Source organism: Alosa pseudoharengus, unplaced genomic scaffold (assembly GCF_046254945.1).
Source record: "Alosa pseudoharengus isolate Yale_2024_CS ecotype anadromous, Long Island Sound unplaced genomic scaffold, YU_APseudo_1.1 YU_APseudo_1.1_scf_11, whole genome shotgun sequence".
Lineage (NCBI taxonomy): Eukaryota > Metazoa > Chordata > Actinopteri > Clupeiformes > Clupeidae > Alosa > Alosa pseudoharengus.
The window spans coordinates 3056014-3076588 of record NW_027468576.1 but is presented as its reverse complement, the minus strand read 5'-3'; the positions used below and the strand labels follow the sequence as shown (position 1 = coordinate 3076588).

Genomic DNA, 20575 nt, shown 5'->3' with positions numbered 1-20575 from the left:
TGTGGTCAAACCTGGTACAAGCATAATAATACTCGGGCGGTACCAAATGCCGTGTTGTCTTAGCCAGGGTGAACCTATACGAACATGTTAGAAAATTTGCTCTGCTGGTCTGTCTGGAAAGGATCCAATTCTGCTTCCTCCTTTTAGGCCTCTGATTTGGATTTCTGGCTCACAAGTGATGCGGCTCCCTCTGGTATACAGGTGAAGTTCTCCATTTATGTCCGTGGTATCACATACAGTACAGTCTTGGTAACATTCATGTGCCCTTTCTCATAAACATTCATCTCACTATACACATTCCATTTTATTGCAAACTCATGTCACATTCTCCCCTGAGAATGAAAATGAAGAGCAGGTTTTCGCTCACATGCAATGTGTTGGTCTGGCGTACTTATGTAAATAAGAGGAGAACTCTGGACTCAAAAATGACCCATTCACTTATGCTTGCTGTTAGATGATGCTGTTTGTTCTGAATTAAGACAAAAAAAAAAGTTTTTCACTGGATCACAACAAGCCAATTGTGATCCTATAATTGTGTCATCCTTAAAGATCATCAATCAGAAAAGAACACATTAAATTTCCTGTTTTCAAGTTATGTTATTCACAACTGTTTGTTTCATGCCTTGTCCAATGTAGTTATTGAGTACCATGTTTTCTCATTTTGTGTAACTAATGACATTGTTATTTATAGATGCTTTTCAGCTGTTATTAAGAGTGTTGTGATGATTGAGGGTGCACGTCTTTTCCTAGGAGGCTGTAGCAGCAACCAACACTGAGATGCCTACGGATGCAGATCTTGGTGAGGTCAAAGACATGGAGCCAGAAGAGACGGTAAGCGTTGATGTTACCATGACAAAAGTGCAGTTGAATCATCAATTCAGTCAGCATTTATTCCTTTTCATGGTCTAGCATACAGACACAAATATTTATCTGCCTGTACTTTAGCAACCCATCCTTTCAAATGAAAATTGGTTGATTCCCAAAATAATCCTTTGAGGCTGTGAAATAGTGAGGGGATTTAGTAACCACATCTTTAACAGGGTAACAGTCAGCAGCTGATCGTATAGAAATAATGGCATAATTAACTGAAAAAGTTCATACTTTAAATTGTGTACAAAGAAGTTCCTCAACACTGTGGACATTGTTTGGATGTTTTTTTTTTTAAATTATTTTAAATAAGGGCTTTTTTCAAGTGTCTGGACCTTTTTTTTGGTTCTGGTATTCACTACCGTTTCTCACTACAGTAATTTATAGATATCTCATTGGTCTTTCTTTAGGATGGATGATTTCCAGTTTTATATGATATATTCACAGATTTTTTAAATATGCTTTCAAACAGTTGGATCCACTGTATTTCTATGTATGTAAGCATTTATATGTATTTTTAATAGAAATCCAAGCATAAGAAAAAGAAGCTGAAAAAGGAAAAGGAAGAAATGGAGAAAAAGAAAAAGAAAAAGAGACATCATCACCACCGTAGTGATAGAGGGGAAGCCGAGTCTGTTCAGAATGGCACCATGGAGGAGGATGACGAGGAACCCCTTCCGGTCAGAATTTGTCTAGATCATTTATTTAAAACATTAAAGACATTGTTCTCGCCATGGACTAGGAAAAGAAAGCACAGTATAATAGACAAGTTCAGCTCCCCAAAGTCCTGAGAACCTGATAAATAACAGTATGTTGACTGGAACATGAGGTGAACATACTGCTATAGTAAGAAATGTATGCACAAAAGGAATTGAAAGTTGATCTCATGTTTTTACAGCCTATGTCAAATTATTGTCTGCTTGCTGAGAACGCCTACGTTAAAATGGTAAGTGTACTGCAAATGAGTTTCATCCAGTTTTGTTTTGCTCTGCTTAACTCTGATTATGAAGAATGAAGATTTATCCGTCATTCTGTGTCAACTCAACCAGGGGTTCCCACCAATCTTTCCACATTTTATTTATTTTTTATTTTCTTGGTGGAGGAAGAATCAATATGGTGGATAATCCCAAATATTAGAGCAATTTGAGCGTTCTTTATTGAGTTACAGAAGCTTTTACAGAGGGAGGAGGGTCATTTAATAAATTAAAGAGCAAATCTTGAAGTTAGTGTTTGTAGTCTCACCCCTTAACAGATAAGGGACTTCCTGCTTTCAATGACACAAAATTACCATTTTTACATCATTGAAAGCACGAACTGCAACGCTGAAATCCATATTTCTACCATCTCAGGGGAAAATGAGGGAATGATGCACGACCATTCAAAAACATGACTGGGTTTCTAACGATATAAAGCTTAATGCAAATGGGTGAAGTGTCCCTTTAAACATTTTGGTAAAAAAAAAAACTCAGATCACATTGTGATCACAATGTGAGTGGCTGTACACGACAACATCTCTGAAATGTAATGAATGTATGAAATGGACCAAACTGATCCTCGAAGATCCAGATCTCCATAAGCAAAATTATAGATATACAACATTCTTAAGTAGTTCTATGTAAATAGTTCTTTAAATAGTAGTTTTTAAATCAGACATTACTTACAACACCGCCAGCCTTTGTAAAAGTAGCTCTAACTTAATAAACAATTCCCCTATAGTTTCCTTCTGAGGAAATTTTCAGAAATAGGTGAAGTTGGTATGGAAGAGCCCTCATGACCACAACAAGTAAAAGCTAAACTATGACATATAAGTTATGTAAGGGATAATGTATAGAACGCCGGTCATTATCCGAAAATAAGTCCCGACAGGATGAACAGGACCCCGACGCGAAGCTGCCCCCCACTTATTACACAGCTACTTGTCAAAAATAAAAAAAATAAACTCCACATGATATGACTCTTTAAATTACATTTATTTGTTACCGTTTCATCGTTGCTTTTGCTGAGAAACATATATATATGGTAACACTTTTTTTAAGGTTCACATGTTAGCCACTAATAGATACCTAATTAATGCCTGTATTAGTGACTTGTAAGGCATGTGGGTTATACATATTCTCTTTTGGTACTTACTACTAATTCGTAAGTAGAGATCAAGGCTTACTAGGTCATTATTAGTATTATATCAAGAATAAAGGCCTAATTCGTCATGAACAAGAAATTTGTGAATACACGCCTAACAAATGATTAATGTTGCCTAACACATATGCAGTATGTAATAGTCATGAATTGGTTCCATATTCTAAAGTCAGGCATTACTCTCCCTCTGATAAAAATTACATGGTGGGAACAGTCTAGAGACTATAACCCCTGGTCAATACAGACATTCTTTACCCTTAATATGTATGAATACGGCATTATCTTTTTGAAGAAGGTTTTCGTTTTCTAGTGTGTAAAGATCCACATTCTATGTTACCTACCTCCCAAATGTGTCTTTCAAAGATGAAGCAGGATACTGATAAGGTAATGGCACTGCAATTAGAAAGCTATTTTCCTGGTGTGTTTGTTTGGATCTGTCCGAAGAGACTTCCATTTTACTTGATATGCATGTGAAATTTATATTCTTTGGGATAAAAAAAAAGTCTGTCTTCCTTTCCATTGTGTGCTTGCTCGTGCTGTGATGCAGTGATGCATTGATACTGTGTGTGTGTGTGTGTTTAGATTTTATTTTACATGAATTCTCACACATAGGTGTATGACATCCAAGGCAATCTGCAAGATGGCAGTCAGGTAGTGGTCTCAATCATCTTTCAAAACATGAGCAGCAGCTTCCTCAAATCAATGGAGTTCAATGTCTTAGATTCTCTCAACTCTAAACTGCAAAGACCAGAGGGTGCAACTCCACATGATGGTCTTACTGTCCCATTTCAACTCCCACCAGGTAAAGTTAACATGGAGAGGAAATGCAAAAATATTGGCATGTCATGCTGGCAAATGTGAATGTGAATGTGAAGTGACCGTTGAAGAACATTTTAACAGCTGTTATTCTCACCTTATACAGGGGTTTCAAATGAGGCTCGCTTTGTTTTTTCTGTACAAAGCATAGTGATGCCTCAGAAACTGAAAGGAACCCTTACCTTCATAGTAAAGGTGACATTTTTCAGTGTTGAATACTTAGTTATTTTTTTCTCTGTTGTTATTATCTGTTTCTGATTATTATATCACCTTACCTGACTTACTTATTAGATTTGATTTATTAAATGTATTATGGCTCCTTCCACATATCCGCTCGCAGTCAGATGACTCCTCCACTCATGAAAAACTGGACTTCAAACTGCACTTTACCTGCACATCATATCTGATCACTACACCATGCTACAGGTAAGATGAGTGTTACCTCAGTCTCTTCTTTCTTTCCTTCATCCTTATTCCTTCATCTTTTCTATGTGTGCATGTGTTTTTGGAATCTGTTATAAATCTGTTGTAAATTTGGAATTCCATTTTTCGGAATCTGTAGAGTGTTGGTAGGGGTAGGTTATTATGACCGCCACCCAGCGAAGCGGCGGTCATATAGGTTTACTCAGAGGTTTTTTTCTTCCGGATTTTTTTTTTCTTCACTAATTTTCTGTCAACGATTCCCGGGACACTGAAAGACGGGAGTGCACGAAACTTGTTGGGCATGTAGCCCCACAAGGATGACTCGGAACCATTGTTTTTTGTTTTTTATCCGTCACCACCCCGCCGGACTGGACCTCCGAAAGGAGGGTAGGGCGGACAGAGTTTTATGTGAATATCTCAAGAACTGTAGCGGCTAGAAGGACCACATTTTTTTTGTATGTTGGTCTTAATGGGCCATGTCAACCCATCTCATAGCCTAGTTACAAATGAAAAAGCAAAAATGAGGTGTTCGCAAGTTTCTCTGACATGGTCAAAACTGCACGAAATTGGAGGTGTAGGATCATTATGACACCCTGTGAATGCATGCCAAGTTTCATTGAATTCCATTCATGGGGGGCCACACAATAAATTAATTATTTAAATTAATCTATGTTACTGTACACCAACAGGCCTGTAGATGGCCAGACCCAGTTTTCTGTGAATATCTCGAGAACAGAAAACATAGGACAGGGGTGGGCAAACTACGCAATTTGATCTGGCCCACCGAGCATTTAATTAGGTTATCAGGCTGCTCGCTATTTTTTTCCTGCGCTAGTTGTGGTTGGCTTTACTGCAAACTGCTTTTCACTCTTCTTAGAGAATGTTTACAATGTCAATGTCAAAACATAGAGATGATACTCTTTGTAATCTCCATTGCAGCAGATCTAACTTGAACATTATGCTACTCCATTTAATTGGACACGTCTGAGCGCGCACAAGAGGGACAGTACGTGTCCATTATTGTGGCAAAACCCACCGCGCTGCATATAGCCCATTGATTTCCTATGGAGAGCAGCAAGGCGTAGTTAACGCTTCCGCAATGCACCTCAGGAAGGCGTCGCAGCCATTTGAGCAGAGGCGGTGCGTCAAGAAGTTGGGCCTTGCTGGACTTTATGCAAATGAAAGCGGTGAACGCGAGGCCACTAGCCAATGAAAGTACGTTTTCAGTAAACAAGTTTTCTCCTTTGCTCTAGTCTACTGGTCCGTAACAATAGCCTGCCAGAAATATTTGTTCCGCCTGATTATCGTCTTGGTTTAATGAAAATGAGCTATATTAATATAGTGGCAAAGCCATTAAGTTTAGAACAAGTTTGCCACTACACCCTATCAAAAAGACCTTGCTGGCAACTTGAACCAAGACAAAAAGGTGCTTTGGAGGAACATGTCAGTGATATTTGTGAGTGTTTCAATAAAATATGTTAAAATTCCTTGCTTCCTGGCTAGGCGTCTGCAAGCGTATTTGCGCCGCAATAATGGACACGTAACGGGGGGGTCGGGGGGAAGGGGGTTGCGACCTGCCGGCCCATTTTCAAACCCAATGTGGCCCTTGAGCCAAAAACGTTTGCCCACCCCTGGCCTAGAATGACCTTTTTTTTTTTTTGTATGTTGGCCTCCAGGGGCCATGTCAACCCATCAATGTGATACTGCCCGGGGCAGACCACTGTTTTGGGATTGTGCAAACGGGTTGGAAGTGTTTGAGCAGGATGGAAGGACAGGTCACAGTAGCAACTGACGTTTGAAAGGGGTTTTATTTCCCACAATGCAAAATATTACCAAACCAAAATAACTAAATAAACAAAAATAAAGTGGATATAAATCCAACAAAAAATTGTCCTCGACAATACTTGACAGAAAATTGTCTCTCATAAGCCAGCAGTTAATCCAGTACTTTCCACTACACAGTAACATACCACCACAGCCTCACAACAAGCTGTTACTTCCTTCTCTCATATCACAAACTGACTGCTTCATATAGGTGCCCTCACCCATAATGCAACATTTGGGAGAAAACCAACTACAGGTAACACATCTTAATCAAAGCAAATCAATTAAGTGCTTTTGGCACCAATGGCTCCCCATAACATTTCCGCATCTACAGCGGTTTGTTTTCTATAGCAATGCTGGCAACACAGAATTGGATAACGGATGACAACACATACTTATACACATACACACGAAAAACAGAATACTTGATCTCCCCTACACCATTTCCCATGACCCAAACAGTCTTTTAAATAGTACTAGCGCATAGTGCGCTCTTGTTTGACAATCACAAATGCGGAAGACAGCGGGAGAAACGCAACAGTGAAAGAAAGTGTCGGTATCAGTAAGTGAGTATGTATGTTACAGAACAGCACAACTATGCACACTGTTTCACTGCAATGGGATCCTACATTGTAGCAAACGGGGAGATGGAACACAGAAGTTTTAATCAGTAACATTGTGTGTGTGCGGGTGTGTATGTATGCGAGTGTGTATGTATGCGAAGGGGAGACGCGACCAGCGCGCTATTTGCGCATATCAGTGAATGAATGAATGAATGAATGAATGAATGAACGGTGTTTCATAGTTCAGGGAGGTGCGTAGTAGACCTCGGAGAACACGGAGGTGAGACAGGAAAAGAACACCCGATCTTTTCCACACCATCCCATATCCACTCATTTGATGTATAGCACCACCTAGTTATAAATGAAAAAGCAAAAACAAGGCATTGTAATCGCAGTTTGGCTGACAGGTTCAAAACTGCACAGAATTTGAAGTGTACGATCATTATGACACCCTCTAAATGCATGCCAAGTTACGTGGAATTCCGTTCATGGGGTACCATACAATAAACAAATATATGTGTACATTTAGTGACTGTACACTACGCATGCGCACACAGCACTCATGAACACGTGCAAACACACACATAAAGATACATGCACACACATGCAGGCACAGACACACACACATAAACACACACACAAGCACAGACACACACACACCCCCATTAGCCCACACAGACACGAAAACACACACACAGAGAAGTACACATATACACAAAAGCAAATGCACACATGCACACACTCAATTACATACATAAAGTTTCAAGAGTAGGGGATTGAGTAGGAGATGGAGACAAATTGACAAAGCGTGATTTATTTATTTATAGAATGTGCAGGACTGAGCCGCTTTAAAGTACATCTAGTTATTGTTGTTACCATTTTGTTAAATAGGCTGTTTTGATCAACCTATATCGTAACACCCCCAATTACCACCACTTTTGTTCAGAAATTCTAAAACAACGATGTTTTTTAACACTTCAAAATAACATTTGCTAAATGAACCTTACATTTTTCAGTAGCCATAGGTGTGTAGATTTGAACAAAATTTGGTTTGGTTCTTAACGGGAGCATTTACTGCCTGAAATATCCGATTTTGTTTACCACGCTCGGAGTTATAGTGCTGGCCTGATGGGTCGCCTATTTACACCGTTTCAACGGCACATGAACGGTTAGACTGAGAATTCTCGTCATGAAATTAAAATTCCACTGGAGCTCCAAACGGTTGTGTACACGCAGCCTTACAACAGCTTTACAACAGCTTTACAGCTCTTTGAGTCACGGTAAAATGTAATTTTTGATACATAGCTAATTTAGATACACCTGTGGTGTTGGTGGTTGAGTTTATTTAGGAGTCCGCTGTTTTGGTTTGTATAGAAATGGATATTAAGTGACACATACACGCAAGACGGTGGAAATACGGGACCGACGGTAATAGGGGGAGTTCCGATATTTCATTAGCGAAATGTGTATGGCCCTATACAGTAAGACCGCTGTATCTGCAGGCCATTTGTTCCAAGACGCACATATCCAATACTGCGAACAGTAGAAAACACCATATATATTTTTTTTGGACATTATAACATTTGAATGGTAGTGTGTGTGTATATGTGTAGATGTATTATGTTGACATGCATATAAACATATTAAACATTTCTTTTTTGCTGATCTCAGTGATGCATATGCAAAACTTCTGGAGTCAGGCGAACTGAAAAGCAGTTCTCTGAAGTTGGAGGGGGTGACTATGCCCTTTCACCATTTGCTGGCACGGATCTGCTTTCATCACCACTTTTCTGGTAAATCTGAGCAAAATGTCATGGCAAAATCTTATCTGTTTGGGGGTCCCCCACCACAGATTTGGTCCCCCCCCCCCCCCCATTGACATCATGACTACAGCCTTGTCCTCTTGCAGAATAAAATTATTGCCTGTGAGCAGTCAGCAGTCACGTCAGTCTTTATTGACCAATCACAATGCAGAGTGAAAATTACATCGGTCACACTACACTAAAATTATACTGATCATTCTTTGTTATTGAATGTTGCCGCTTGGAAAATAAGTGTGTCTTTTGCTAGCCACTGTAAGTGGTATAAAAGTTGATATTGAGAATTGCTAGATGTTTGTGTCAATGCATTTAACATGTTTATTTTTTTGCCTTTCCCTCACTTTCAAAAGTTGTGGAGAGGATCGATTCCTGTGCTTCCATGTACAGCAGGTCAATTCAGGGTCACCATGTCTGTCTGCTGGTTAAAACTGTAAGTTTGGGGTTTGGTGTCATAACTACATTAAAGATTAATTAGAAACAAGAGGGGCGTAAGGAGCATAATGAACAGTTGTTTTTAAATAATTGTTCTTACATTTTTGCCATTTCTATATAGATTATCTATACACATAATCTATCTTACACACACAGAGACAGGGAGAGGGAGACAGAGAAAGATAAATGATAGATAGATATTTAAAAGTAATATTGAACTGAATATGAACTACACTGCCGTTTACAGTACTAAGGACCTTAGGACCTAACTGACTAACTCTCGCCCTTTTCTGTCAGGCTGCTGAGACGGTGTCAATTGATGCCAAATGTGATGAGCTGATGCTGCTGGAAAATGTGTTGGAAGAGATCAAGCAGACCTTCAGCCAGAGCTGATTGAATTGAAGGTTACTGATGCCCTATCCCCTATGCCCCTCCACCTGGTTCTATCTGTCAGATAATTTCAAGTTGTCTATAGCACATACATACACACACACACACTTATCCTCAACCCATGAATCTGTTTTCATTATTTCTTCAGTTGTGATTTGTGATTAATTGTTAATGTCACTTCCTTCTTTCACAAATTGTAGTTGGCAGATCTTATCAACATTTGCAAGGCTATAAAGCAGTCAACCTGTCATGTCAAAAACATTCCTGTCTTTTGCTCTAAAACCAATTTATTTCCATCACTTTAATATCAGATTGTGTTCATGGGCATTGTGCATACAGTATGTTATTTGTTCTCTGTATGATGCCATCTTACCAGTGGCTCTTGTATGATGAACTGTTGTTGTTTGCATTTATTTTATATTGCGTTTGTGTTTGCCACTTACTTTGTTGTTTTCCTCCAGTCTTTTTGAGCCTTTCTCTCTTTACATTAAACATTAGCATGCACAGCCCTCCTCATCTCTTTTGTCCTGAGTGGTTCATTCACATGCTAGCGCACAGATACAACAAATGAGATGGTATGTATGTATAAATCAATCAATCAAGCAAGCCACAAGCTGCAAATATGGGCTTCAAGAAGTTTGTCCAAATGGAGACTTTATATAGTTGAAATGCAATGTTATAGATAGCCAATTCATGTTGTTGTTTGTTTTAAATATTAGAAAGATTGCTACATTTGGGAATCCTCCATCTGATAAATGGGAAGTGCATTTGCTCAGGTAGCAGAAAGCATGTTTTGTAAATTTATAAAAAAATAAAAGACTGAAATATTCCATTTTAGGGCTGATTAACCGCATTTCATAGTGACATTTTGACCCAGTGCAATCTGGCTATCGTGACTGAAGGCAGAAGAAAAAGCACTGCTTTCAATGAAACATTTAGCCTAGGCCTACGTTTTTAAAAAGAACACCTAGACCAATAGCCTACTGTTGACAGGAGCATCAATCTACTATTTTAGTCCAGTCATTTTAAGCCAAAATAGGGGTCAACGTTGAACAAATTGCAACAGAAGAAAACTTAACTGATTGTATCCTCAATATGTCCTGAGTAAGGGAAAAAAAAGCCCTGAAGAATCCCAATAGGGGAAAGTTTAGAAAAAGACCTAAATATACCCTATTCATGCGTCTATACAGTATTTTTCTCATGCAAATAGGGGGAAAAAATTAACCTTCACATATCACCATGAAAATTACTGAGTTGATTACTTGCATCAAGACAAACAAAAAATGTATTATACGTTTTTTGAAATTGTTTGTTAACATGGCATAATGTAATTATGTATAGCTAATGTATAGTGACCCAAAACTAATTGCAACATTTGACAAACAAATTGTCCAAGGCATGGAGGAAGATAATACATGTCTTAACTGGTATTATATCTCATCTAGAGGGTATATGCTTATAGAAAATATATAGTTTATGGTGTTTAATTTGTTTTCCCTGGACAGTATAGGCCAAAATGTATCCACTTTACACTAGATTTGCACTGCAAAAACTGCTTATCTAACAAAATCTAACCAAGTGTTATTAATCTTATATCAAGATTAAAAAAAACTAGTTGGTATTGTTTTCAGTATCAAGAGACTAACCTAGCGCTTTCTTGTGAAATCATTTGACTTAATTTTTATTTTTTTTTACATATTTTAAGACATCTCATCTTGAAAACAAGCAAATTTGTCTTAAAAACAAGCAAATTTGTCTGCCAGTGCGTTGAGCAAATTTGTCTTGATAAGTCTTCTTAAATTAAGTCAAAATGATCTTTTGAGAGGGCGCTAGGTAAGTCTTTTCATACTAAAAACAATACCAAATAGATTTTTTAATCTTTTTTAAAAAATTACACATTCATATACATCAATATGACATTTTAGTTTTCAAATACAAAGTTGTTTACCACATCTGGTAACCCAATATTAAACAAAAAGGAAAGAAAAAAAAAAGGGTTTAAACAAAGAAAAGAATATCTCACACACCAAAGACAAATAAGTAAATAAATAACTAAAAATGCACACACCAAAAATAATGTACAAGGTTAGTCCAGAAACAATGAGTCCAGTTGCTACATTTACCATTATACACCATCTTTGCACAGCATGACATCTGACAATATTCCTGACAATTAAGTTTCCCAAATATGCCTAAGTCCCATCCTCCTTCATCAGTTCCAACCATGTTGTCCATCGTTCCAGAAACTGTGCTTCTTGTAATCTTAGTTTATAAGTTATATTTTCCATTATGTAAATTCCTTTAACTACTGACTTCCATGTCTCACATTTTGGGGGGTCTGTTTTAAGCCAACTAAGTGTTATTGTTTTCCTGGCTGCTACAAGAAGGATATGTAATAAATATTTTGTCTTGCCATTCATCCCTGCATCTGGAACATCCCCAAGAATGGCCAACACTGGTTCCCTAGGCAGCTGAAGGCCAAATATATTATCAAGGAAATCAAATATCTCCCTCCAAAAGTTATTTAAGACAGGGCATTTCCAAAATATATGGGAGTGATCTGCTGACTCTTCCCCACAGTTCCTCCAACATGCACCTGTTCGGCTGGGATCCATTTTAGAAAGTATATGGGGGGTTCTAAAAAATCTGTTGACTACTTTCCATTGGAACTCTCGCCATATGCCAGCATTGGTAACTCTATGTATTTGCAAGGAAATATTGCCCCAACTCTCCTCACTAATTTCTATTTCTAGCTCCCTTTCCCATTTATGTTTAACATGTAGAGTGTTTGTTTGCTCCATTCTAGATAGCACATTATATAAATTAGAAATGGGTTTCCCTGTATGTCTTCCCTCTTGAATCTTCATCAAGTACTGCTCAATCGGAGAGCCCAATGTCCTCAGGCCATCCCAGGTAGGGTGCTTGCGTAGAAAGCTCCTTATCTGAAGATATCTAAAAAAGTCTGATCTAGGTATATCAAATTCCTCAACAAGTTGTTCAAATGTTTTTAACTTCTGAGTCTCAATAAGCTGATGGACAAATGTTAGATTTAAGTATTCCATCTTCTGTATCCCACATCTAATTTTAAAGGAATAAAATCTTTGGTAACGCTTTAGAATAACATGTGCTTATTAGGTATTAACAGTGCATAATAAGCAGTTAACAATTCATTACTAACAGTTAGTTAACTGTTGTTATCCTTTAATAACATTAACTAACTGTTAACATGCAGCTTGTAAGTGTTAATAAGCAGCCTTATAAGTTACTTACAAGCATATTTGTTAACAGTTGTAAGTGTTAACAAGCAGCTTGTTAATGCTTGTTAATGGTGTATAAGACAAAGAGGTGGATAACTAATACGCTTATAAGACCTTTCTTACCTATTTGTAGTAAATTTTGCAGCCCCCCAATCTAAAGCGAGGACCATGTAGCCTATAGTTCCACAAGCCCAACCTCCTATCTCTCTATATACTGTATCTCTCCATCTAGCTTGGTTTAGCTGTGAGAAATGCACCTTCAAAATTGTTGCAGTGAGCAGGAATTGAACCCCGGTGTCCCACGTCAAAGAGTGCATCACTACATGTTGAGCTACACTATTGTTCTTAATTTGCTGATGAAAATGTTCATTTTGATTCTATATTCCGATGTTCTATATCATACTAGCTATGCTTTTTACAAATATGGTTCTGATGGAAAAGTGGTGTGTAATTTCCTTAATCTTTGTTCAGTGAACGCATAAAACAGTTTGTCAGTTTGTCAGCAGTCTAAAGATATGCCAGCTTTGTATATAGTTTGGTTACCTAGCCACCGAGGCTTAAAGACGATAAGTGGGTGCATTCAAAGCTCTGGTTCAAAGTTGCAAACATAGGCGAACGTTCGTGATCGATTTGAAACATGTTTCAGTTTGCCTTGAACAGAGGCGAACATTCGCGGTCTGTTTCTGCATTAATTAAACACCACTTTTCCATCAGAAACATATTTGTAAAAAGCATAGCTAGTGTGATATAGCACTTCGGAATATAGAATCAACATAAACAATTTCATCAGCTATATAAGAAAAGTAGTGTAGCTCAACAAGTAGCGATGCACTCTCTGATGCAGAAGACCGGGGTTCGATTCCTGCTCATAGCAACAATTTTGAAGGTGCATTTCTCACAGCTAAACCAAGCTAGATGGAGAGATACAGTATATAGAGAGATAGAAGGTTGGGCTTGTGGAACTATAGACTACATGGTCCTCGCTTTAGATTGGGGGGCTGCAAAATGTACTACAAATAGGTAAGAAAGGTCTTATAAGCGTATTAGTTATCCACCTCTTAGTCTTATACACCATTAACAAGCATTAACAAGCTGCTTGTTAACACTTACAACTGTTAACAAATATGCTTGTAAGTAACTTATAAGGCTGCTTATTAACACTTACAAGCTGCATGTTAACAGTTAGTTAATGTTATTTAAGGATAACAACAGTTAACTAACTGTTAGTAATGAATTGTTAACTGCTTATTATGCACTGTTAATACCTAATAAGCACATGTTATTCTAAAGCGTTACCAAATCTTTGAGATACTCTATACTTGACAATCCTGATATGTCGCCAGGGAGATCAAAGGTTCGCTGTACCTCTCGCCATGCATTAAGAGTAGTTTTTGACCATCTGTTCAAAGTATCTTCTAAGGATTTATTCTTGGTAAATGGGGCGTATGCCAATGGTACCGAGGAGCAGACTGATTTCTCCATCTCTTAGCCACCTTGTGTCCACCTTATTTGTAATCCAAATGGTTAGTGCCCGTAGTTGACAAGCCAACCAATACTTTCTCAGGTGGGGGAGACCCCATCCTCCCTGATGTTTAGGCAATTGTAGCACTTTGTATTTTACTCGCGGGCGTTTTCCCTGCCAAACAAATCTGGAGATGAGACGGTCTAAAGTTACAAACAAACTTTTCGGTGGTGTAAGGGGCAACGTTTGAAAAAGAAATAGCAGCCTAGGGAGCACATTCATTTTAATACTCTCTATCCTACCTGAAAGTGTAAGGGGGAGCACAGTCCATCTACTAAGATCAGCAGATATTTAGTCCATTAATTTAGTATAATTGGCTTTATATAGTTTATCTAAATCATGGGGAATGGTAGTGCCTAAATATGTAATACCATCCTTAGGCCACTTAAAGATATTGTGTGATAAGTGGATTTAGTGCCAGAGCTTCTGTCTTATTGACATTAACTTTATATCCTGAGAGGTTTCCAAATTTAGTAAAACAGTCCATTAGTCTAGGGCAGGGATTCCCAAACGGTGGTACGCGTACCCCTGGTGGTAGGCCTACGCGAGCTGCTTCGAGGGGGTACGCGAGATGAAAAGGGCTATGGCGGACAGGTGTAAAATGAAAATTTTAAATCTTTTGTAATTAATTCATGAATAAATACATAATTTCGAATCAGGTCATAATGATATGGAAACATGAAATTAAAGGATATCATTTATAAACTATGTATGTGTTCATCAAAAAAAAGGGCAGCTTATTAAACATGACGCCTGGAATAGCTAATAGAATGCGTTACTTTTGAATACGTTGGATGGTCCGTGGGGGGAAAGTTTTGCGGATATAACAGGTTTTTGAAAACAACAAAAACAGAAAGGAGGGAAGGAGCAAAGCTAAGAGTTATTTCAGATGGGCAAGAAAGGTAACATTAAGCTAGGCTTTACATTTAACAAACTAAAGGTAGCCTAAGTTTAGCCTTTCTAGGCTGTATAGCCTAATGTTGTCCAAACGAATACATCCTCAGGCGCCTGACAAGGATGTATTGCCGAGTCGGAATGTAGCCGGTGGTACGTAACGCATTATACGCACCCCCCCCCCCCCCGACGATATTTGTCCGTTTCCCGGTTTTAGGTGTGTGCATTTGGTCAGTTAAAAAGTTATGATTATGAAAAGTAGCCTGCATACATCCACATACAATATCTTATAATAGGCCTACAACAACGCCTGACAAGGATGCATTCGTTTGGACAACATTAGGCTAGCCTAGAAAGGCTAAACTTAGGCTACCTTTAGTTTGTTAAATGTAAAGCCTAGCTAGCCTTTCTTGCCCATCTGAAATAACTCTTAGCTTTGCTCCTTCCCTCCTTTCTGTTTTTGTTGTTTTCAAAAACCTGTTATATCCGCAAAACTTTCCCCCCACGGACCATCCAACGCATTCAAAAGTAACGCATTCTATTCCAGGCGTCATGTTTAATAAGCTGCCCTTTTTTTTGATGAACACATACATAGTTTATAAATGATATCCTTTAATTTCATGTTTCCATATCATTATGACCTGATTCGAAATTATGTATTTATTCATGAATTAATTACAAAAGATTTAAAATTTTCATTTTACACCTGTCCGCCATAGCCCTTTTCATCTCGCGTAGGCTACCCCCTCGAAGCAGCTCGCGTACCACCGGGGGTACGCTTACCACAGTTTGGGAATCCCTGGACTAAAGCAAAAAGGAGTGGTGAGAAAGGGCAGCCCTGGCGTGTTCCCCTATGTAGACCAAAAGGTTGTGAAATATGTCCATTAACTCTGACCATGCTTTGTGGGGCAGTATACAATAGCTGTATCCATCCAATTAGCTTAGGGCCAAAGCCAAATTTATCTAAGGTCTTAAATAGAAATGGCCATGATACACGGTTGAATGCTTTTTCAGCATCGACAGCCAGTGCCATGCAAGGATAAGCGTAGTTTCTGCTGCCTTCCATAACATTAAGCAGTCTTCTGATATTATCTGGTAAGTAACGACCGGTTATGAATCCTGTCTGATTTTTTAATCTTAATATAAAATCAATATCACTTGGTTAGAATTCATTTTTTGCAGTGTGCCTTTACAGAATAGAGGGCAATGTATTGTGCATGGCATGGAGAAAGATGGGAAATGTCTTAAATGGTGTTATATCTCCTCTAGAGGGTATATGCTTTCAGAAAATATATAGTTTAGGGTGTTTAATTTGTTTCCCTTAATAGTGCAGGCCAAAATGTATCAGCTGTTCACTTGATTCGCCTATACAGAATAGAGGAGTATGTGTTATGCATGGTATGGAGGAAGATGGGACATAAGTTGATTAATGCTATATTTCATGTACAGTGCATATGCTTTTAGAATATGTATAGTTTTGACTGTTCTATGACTGGTAAAACCATGACCCATGCATAGGCATGCATTGTTAATTATTAATCTTGAACTATATTTATTAGTATAGCATGTACCTTTTTGCCAGATGTCACAACAATAGAGTCACTTTTTTGGAGGCTAACTGCAGATCTGTTTCGACCTCACTCTGACTGTCACTACGGTCTAAAAAAGGAATGATCACCTTCGTTCTGCCTATCACCGAGACCATATGTCAACAAAGTCATGTCCATGACCTCCGGAAGCAGAACGACTCGAGCTTGTAAATAGCGGAGATTGCTCCCGGTTCAGTCTCTCACCTTGATCGCCTCATCTGAGACCTGTGATACGTGAGTGCGTACTTTCACTGCTTTCTTGCTTTGACTGTGTTTGTTAGTCTGCATGTGCAGTAACCTGTGTTTTTTTCAGGAAACTTCGTTTAACTTTGTTTAACTTGTTGACGCCTTTCCTGAGTTCACCCCATACCGCACGGCGGAGGGGCTAGTGTGAGCCTGCTGCCTGCGTTCGCGCACTGCTGCGGGCCGCCGTTTCAGTGTTAATTTCCTTGTGTGTGCCAGGTTTCCGGGTTGTTGTTTGTTAACTACTGTGTACCTTATCTGGCTGTTCGCGGCTAGTTGGGCTTGGTGTGAGCCTGCTGGGTGCGTTCGCGCACCGGCGTGGGCCACTGTTATTATTTCTGTTTACTGCTCTGGCAGCCGGAACCTGTGTGGGCCGGACCTGTGTGCTTCTTGTTAGCTTTGTTGTTGTGTGCTAGGCTACTTGCAAAAGGTAAGTTTAGCTGTTTGTGTCTGCTAGGTGCAGTCTTGCACGAGGTGCGGGCTGCTGTGTGTCTTTTCTCCAGTTGTCCACTGGTGTACGTCGGCGCATGCGTTCGCGCACTGGTGGCCGCCTTCTTTGTATATCTGTCCTTTGTATAGCTAGCTGGGCCAGTGTGAGCCTGCTAAGCGTGTCTGCACGCTGCTTCAGGCCACCCGTGTACTGTATTACACCTCTGCTGTATCTCTTTACGGGCTGCTGCTTGCAGACCCAGTGCGTTGTACAGCCGAGGTAAGTGCCTTATTGTATTGTATTGTGTTGTATTACATTGTGTTTTTCTGTGGTAGGCTATGGCGGCACACTACTGCAGAGTCTGTAGGGCCGCGATGGCCCCCAATGACGGGCATAGAGAGTGTCCCGCTTGCCTTGGGGCCGCCCACCTCCTGGAGGATGTCGACAGCCCCTGCAGCGCAGCCTGTGACCTTCCTAGGGAGGAACGGCTCCGCCGGGCTGACCAGGCATGTGGCCACGTGCGTGGACGGGACAGCTCACCCGACCGACCATCCCACTCTCATAGGCATGGCCGTAAGCATACGCACAAGCGTGAACGGCAACATGAGTCCCCTTCCAGGCATGATTAGGTGGAGGTCCCTGGACCTGCTTAGCGCTCGGCTCCAGCTGCCGTGACCGAGGGTAATGGCACGGAGTCGCTTCAGATTCTCTCAGCTCTCCAGGCTCTGGCTAGGAGGATGGTCAGGCTGGAGGGTCTCCAGGGCACGTCATCCTCTTCTCTGCCCCCTGGCCAGGAAGGTCTCTCCCCATCCAGGCCTGAGAGCCATGGTGTTGATCTGGGTGATGTGGATGTGCTGTCGCTCCATGCCCCTCGTTCTACGATCGATGACGTAAGCGGGGACGGCCTCCTGGATGAGCTACATTCAGACATGGTGGAGCCAACTGATGAATCCACGGTGCCAGGGGAGGTCCCCGTCGGCTCCTTGATGTCACGGGTGTTGAGTGCCTCCAATATCCTGGGTCTTCAGGCCCCTATACCAGACATGGCTGGGAAGGCGTCTCGCACAGCAGCCCACCACCCTGTATACCCGTGGCAGAGGATTACACGAAGGTGCTGCGGACGGCATGGGGTAAGTCGCTACAGCGCCCCCAATTCAATCCAGGTTGCCGTCAGCTGGCGAAGGCTGCCTATCCGGCCGACTCAGGGCTGGGGGATATGCCACCGGTCGAGCAGTCCGTCGCCGCCTGGACTTCCCTGGGGCCTGCCAATGCATCTCCCAATCCACGCTGCCTGCGTAAGGAGTGTGCCAAGACGGACCGTCTCATCACTCACTGCTTTGACGCATCAGCACGGGCAGCCCGTATTGGGCAACACCCTGGCTATCACTCTGGCGGCTCTGCGAAAAACTATGAGCCCGGAGGACCATGATGCAAGGGCCCTGGTGGATGCCGCACTGTCAGCCCACTCCCAGCTGACGTGTGATGTGGGGAGTGCTATGGCCTCTGCCGTGCTGTGCCGTAGACAGGTGTGGCTTGCCCAAACCTCTCTCCCTGATGCCATCAGGACAGACCTGTTAGGTCTCCCCGTGGTGCCTGGGCATGTGTTCCATCCAGACTCCCAGGGGGTGCTGGACAGAGTGGAACAGGCTGGCGCTTCTAGAGAAACTGGTCAGCGTGTGTGCCACAGGCGGGCTCCGGTTCCCCAAAGGGCAGCATCAGGTAAGTATGGGCGGTGGCAGCCCGCCCGAACACCACAGGTAAGTATCAACTATGCTGCCCCACGGGACCGGCGCTTTCGTGCACCAGACCAGAGCTCAGCCCCAACTCCCTGGCCCAGAGGTCAGCGAAGACCTCGACGGGGCCCAGGCAGAGGTGCAGGCCGCGGTGGCGGTCCTGCCTAGGGATCCAAGGCTGCCCGTCGATTGCCCTTCCCAGCTGTCCAGGACCTCCTGGGAAGGGATTGTGCCAGACTCTTGGGTTGTGGCTACGGTGACTCACGGTTACCGCCTACAGTTTTGACGGCGGCCCCCTACGTTTTCAGGGGTCAAGATGACGTCTGTGAAAGACCCCCTTTTAAATTCCGTGCTTGTCAAGGAGGTCCAGGAGTTGCTTCTGAAAAGGGCCATCTCAGAAGTACTGCCGCACGCACAGCACACTGGGTTTTATTCCAAATATTTTATTGTTCCCAAAAAAGACGGAGGTTACCGGCCGGTCCTCGACCTCAGGCCCTTGAACCAGTACCTCAAAGTGCTGCCATTCAAAATGGTCCACGTTGGAATAGTGATTCGTTCCATCCAGGAAGGGGAGTGGTTTACGTCTCTGGATCTAAAAGACGCGTACTTCCACGTCCCTATCTGCCCAGCACACAGGTCCTTCCTCCGCTTCGCCTTCCAAGGCAGGGTGTTCCAGTTTCTGGTCCTCCCATTTGGCCTTTCACTGGCCCCCAGAATTTTTACTCGCGTGGTGGCAGCCGCGCTAGCCCCCCTCCAGGTCCGGGGCCTAAAGATCCTACCATACCTGGACGACTGGCTAATTTGTGCCCCATCTCAGGTGCAGGTGGTGCACGACACCAACACAGTTCTGACCCATATCCAGGCCCTGGGTTTCACGGTCAACTGGAAAAAAAGCAACTTGCAGCCCCGCCAGCAGGCGGACTTCCTTGGTGTCCTCCTCGACTCAGTCAGCATGACGGCGTCTCTCACTCCACGGAGGGCAGACAGCTTGACCGAGGCTCTGACAGGCTTTCGGCTGGGCAGGCTGGTCACCGCCCAAAAAGTCCAGAGGCTGTTGGGCTTACTGGCCGCGGCAGCTGCGGTACTGCCATTGGGCCTGCTGAAGGCACGCCCCCTGCAGTGTTGGTTCAATGCCTTTCAGCTCCACCCGAGGGACGACAGGCATGTGAAGTTGCGGGTGTCTCCTGCTTGCATCCGAGCCCTGCGTCCTTGGAGGGACAGGAGGTTCTTGCTCCAGGGTGTTCCACTGGGGGGCCTTCCTCACAAGAGGCAAGTCATCTCGACAGACGCTTCTCTGACAGGCTGGGGAGCTGTCTGGGAAGGGCTGTCAGCGAGGGGCGTCAGAGCGCATCAACGTCCTCGAGCTGAAGGCTATCCATCTCGCCCTGCAGAGGTTCCTGCCAGGGTTGCGAAGCCAACATGTTCTGGTGAGGTCAGACAGCACCTCGGCGGTGTATCATGTCAATCACCAAGGCGGCACGAGGTCCCGGCGGTGCCTCCAGGTGGCGGAGGAGTTGCTGTCATGGGCATGGCCGCGTCTGGCTTCAGTGAGGGCAGCACACATTCCAAGCATGGAGAACAGGGCGGCCGACATTCTCTCCAGGACCGGGCCACTCCCGGGGGAATGGAGATTGAA

At 42.1% G+C, this 20575-nt stretch overlaps 2 protein-coding genes across 6 annotated transcripts in view; one reads left to right on the top strand and one right to left on the bottom strand.

Moving 5' to 3' along the window:
- ap3d1 (adaptor related protein complex 3 subunit delta 1) overlaps positions 1-9787 on the top strand; it is a 74392-nt gene extending 64605 nt beyond the window's left edge. For 2 of the 3 annotated variants that reach the window (XM_076277770.1, XM_076277768.1), the window contains exons 24-33: positions 148-201; positions 751-831; positions 1392-1547; positions 1766-1813; positions 3616-3805; positions 3926-4014; positions 4160-4245; positions 8301-8422; positions 8800-8879; positions 9179-9787. In XM_076277770.1, the coding sequence (XP_076133885.1) occupies positions 148-201; positions 751-831; positions 1392-1547; positions 1766-1813; positions 3616-3805; positions 3926-4014; positions 4160-4245; positions 8301-8422; positions 8800-8879; positions 9179-9274 (1002 nt within the window). In that variant the 3' untranslated portion in view covers positions 9275-9787. The remainder of the gene's footprint in view (positions 1-147; positions 202-750; positions 832-1391; positions 1548-1765; positions 1814-3615; positions 3806-3925; positions 4015-4159; positions 4246-8300; positions 8423-8799; positions 8880-9178) is intronic. The other variant, XM_076277769.1, reaches the window with a different exon arrangement.
- The window catches only part of LOC143116586 (uncharacterized), a 42405-nt gene continuing 27861 nt past the window's right edge, over positions 6032-20575 (bottom strand). For 2 of the 3 annotated variants that reach the window (XM_076277772.1, XM_076277771.1), the window contains one exon: positions 6032-6980. In XM_076277772.1, coding sequence (XP_076133887.1) covers positions 6823-6980 — 158 coding nt within the window. In that variant the 3' untranslated portion in view covers positions 6032-6822. The remainder of the gene's footprint in view (positions 6981-20575) is intronic. The other variant, XM_076277773.1, reaches the window with a different exon arrangement.